The following is a 602-nucleotide window of genomic DNA, read 5'->3' on the forward strand; positions in this document are numbered from 1 at the left end:
CCACCGCGGCGGCAGTCGTGGCACCAGGCACCCGACTTCACGCCGACCAAGTACAAAGAGCGGGCACCGGAGCAGCTGAAGGCCCTGGAGAGCAGTTTCGCCCAAAATCCCCTTCCTGCAGAGGAAGAGGTGAACCGCCTGAGGGGGGAGACGAAGATGACGCGGAGGGAAATCGATAGCTGGTTCTCGGAGAGGAGGAAGAAGAAGGTGGCGGAGGAGAATAAGAAAGTGGAGGAGGCGGCTCGGCAGGAGGAGGAGGCGGCGGCAGAAAATGGTGGCGGAGAAGGGGAGGACGACTTGGATGAGCTGAGGGCCGCGAGCGAAAACGGCTCAGTCGATGCCTCCGGCAACAACCTGAACTCGGCAGAGCGGAAAGTGAGTCCCATCAAAATCAACCTGAAAAACCTCCGAGTGACCGAGTCCAATGGCAAAAGCGAGTTACCGGGGGCAAGTGCAAACGAGAAAGGGGACGGCAGCTCCAGCCGGCCGCCCACCCCTCCGAAAACCAAACTGAACTTTAAAAAAACAGCCCAGCAGCGGCATCTGCTGAAGCAAATGTTCGTGCAGACCCAGCGGCCCACGAACCAGGAATACGACGCCAT

The 602-nt window shown here is 59.6% G+C and overlaps 1 protein-coding gene across 1 annotated transcript in view; it reads left to right on the forward strand.

The window, feature by feature from the left end:
• ZHX3 (zinc fingers and homeoboxes 3) overlaps positions 1 to 597 on the forward strand; it is a gene marked incomplete at its 3' end in the record, with an annotated part of 2,394 nt that extends 1,797 nt beyond the window's left edge. The window contains 1 exon segment of the mRNA XM_010284659.1: positions 1 to 597. This exon segment is cut by the window's left edge and continues 1 nt beyond it. Within this exon segment, the coding sequence (XP_010282961.1) occupies positions 1 to 597 (597 nt within the window).
• Positions 598 to 602: the final 5 nt, after the last annotated feature.

The sequence above is a fragment of the Phaethon lepturus genome, unplaced genomic scaffold (assembly GCF_000687285.1).
Source record: "Phaethon lepturus isolate BGI_N335 unplaced genomic scaffold, ASM68728v1 scaffold31513, whole genome shotgun sequence".
In the NCBI taxonomy this organism is placed as follows: Eukaryota; Metazoa; Chordata; class Aves; order Phaethontiformes; family Phaethontidae; genus Phaethon; species Phaethon lepturus.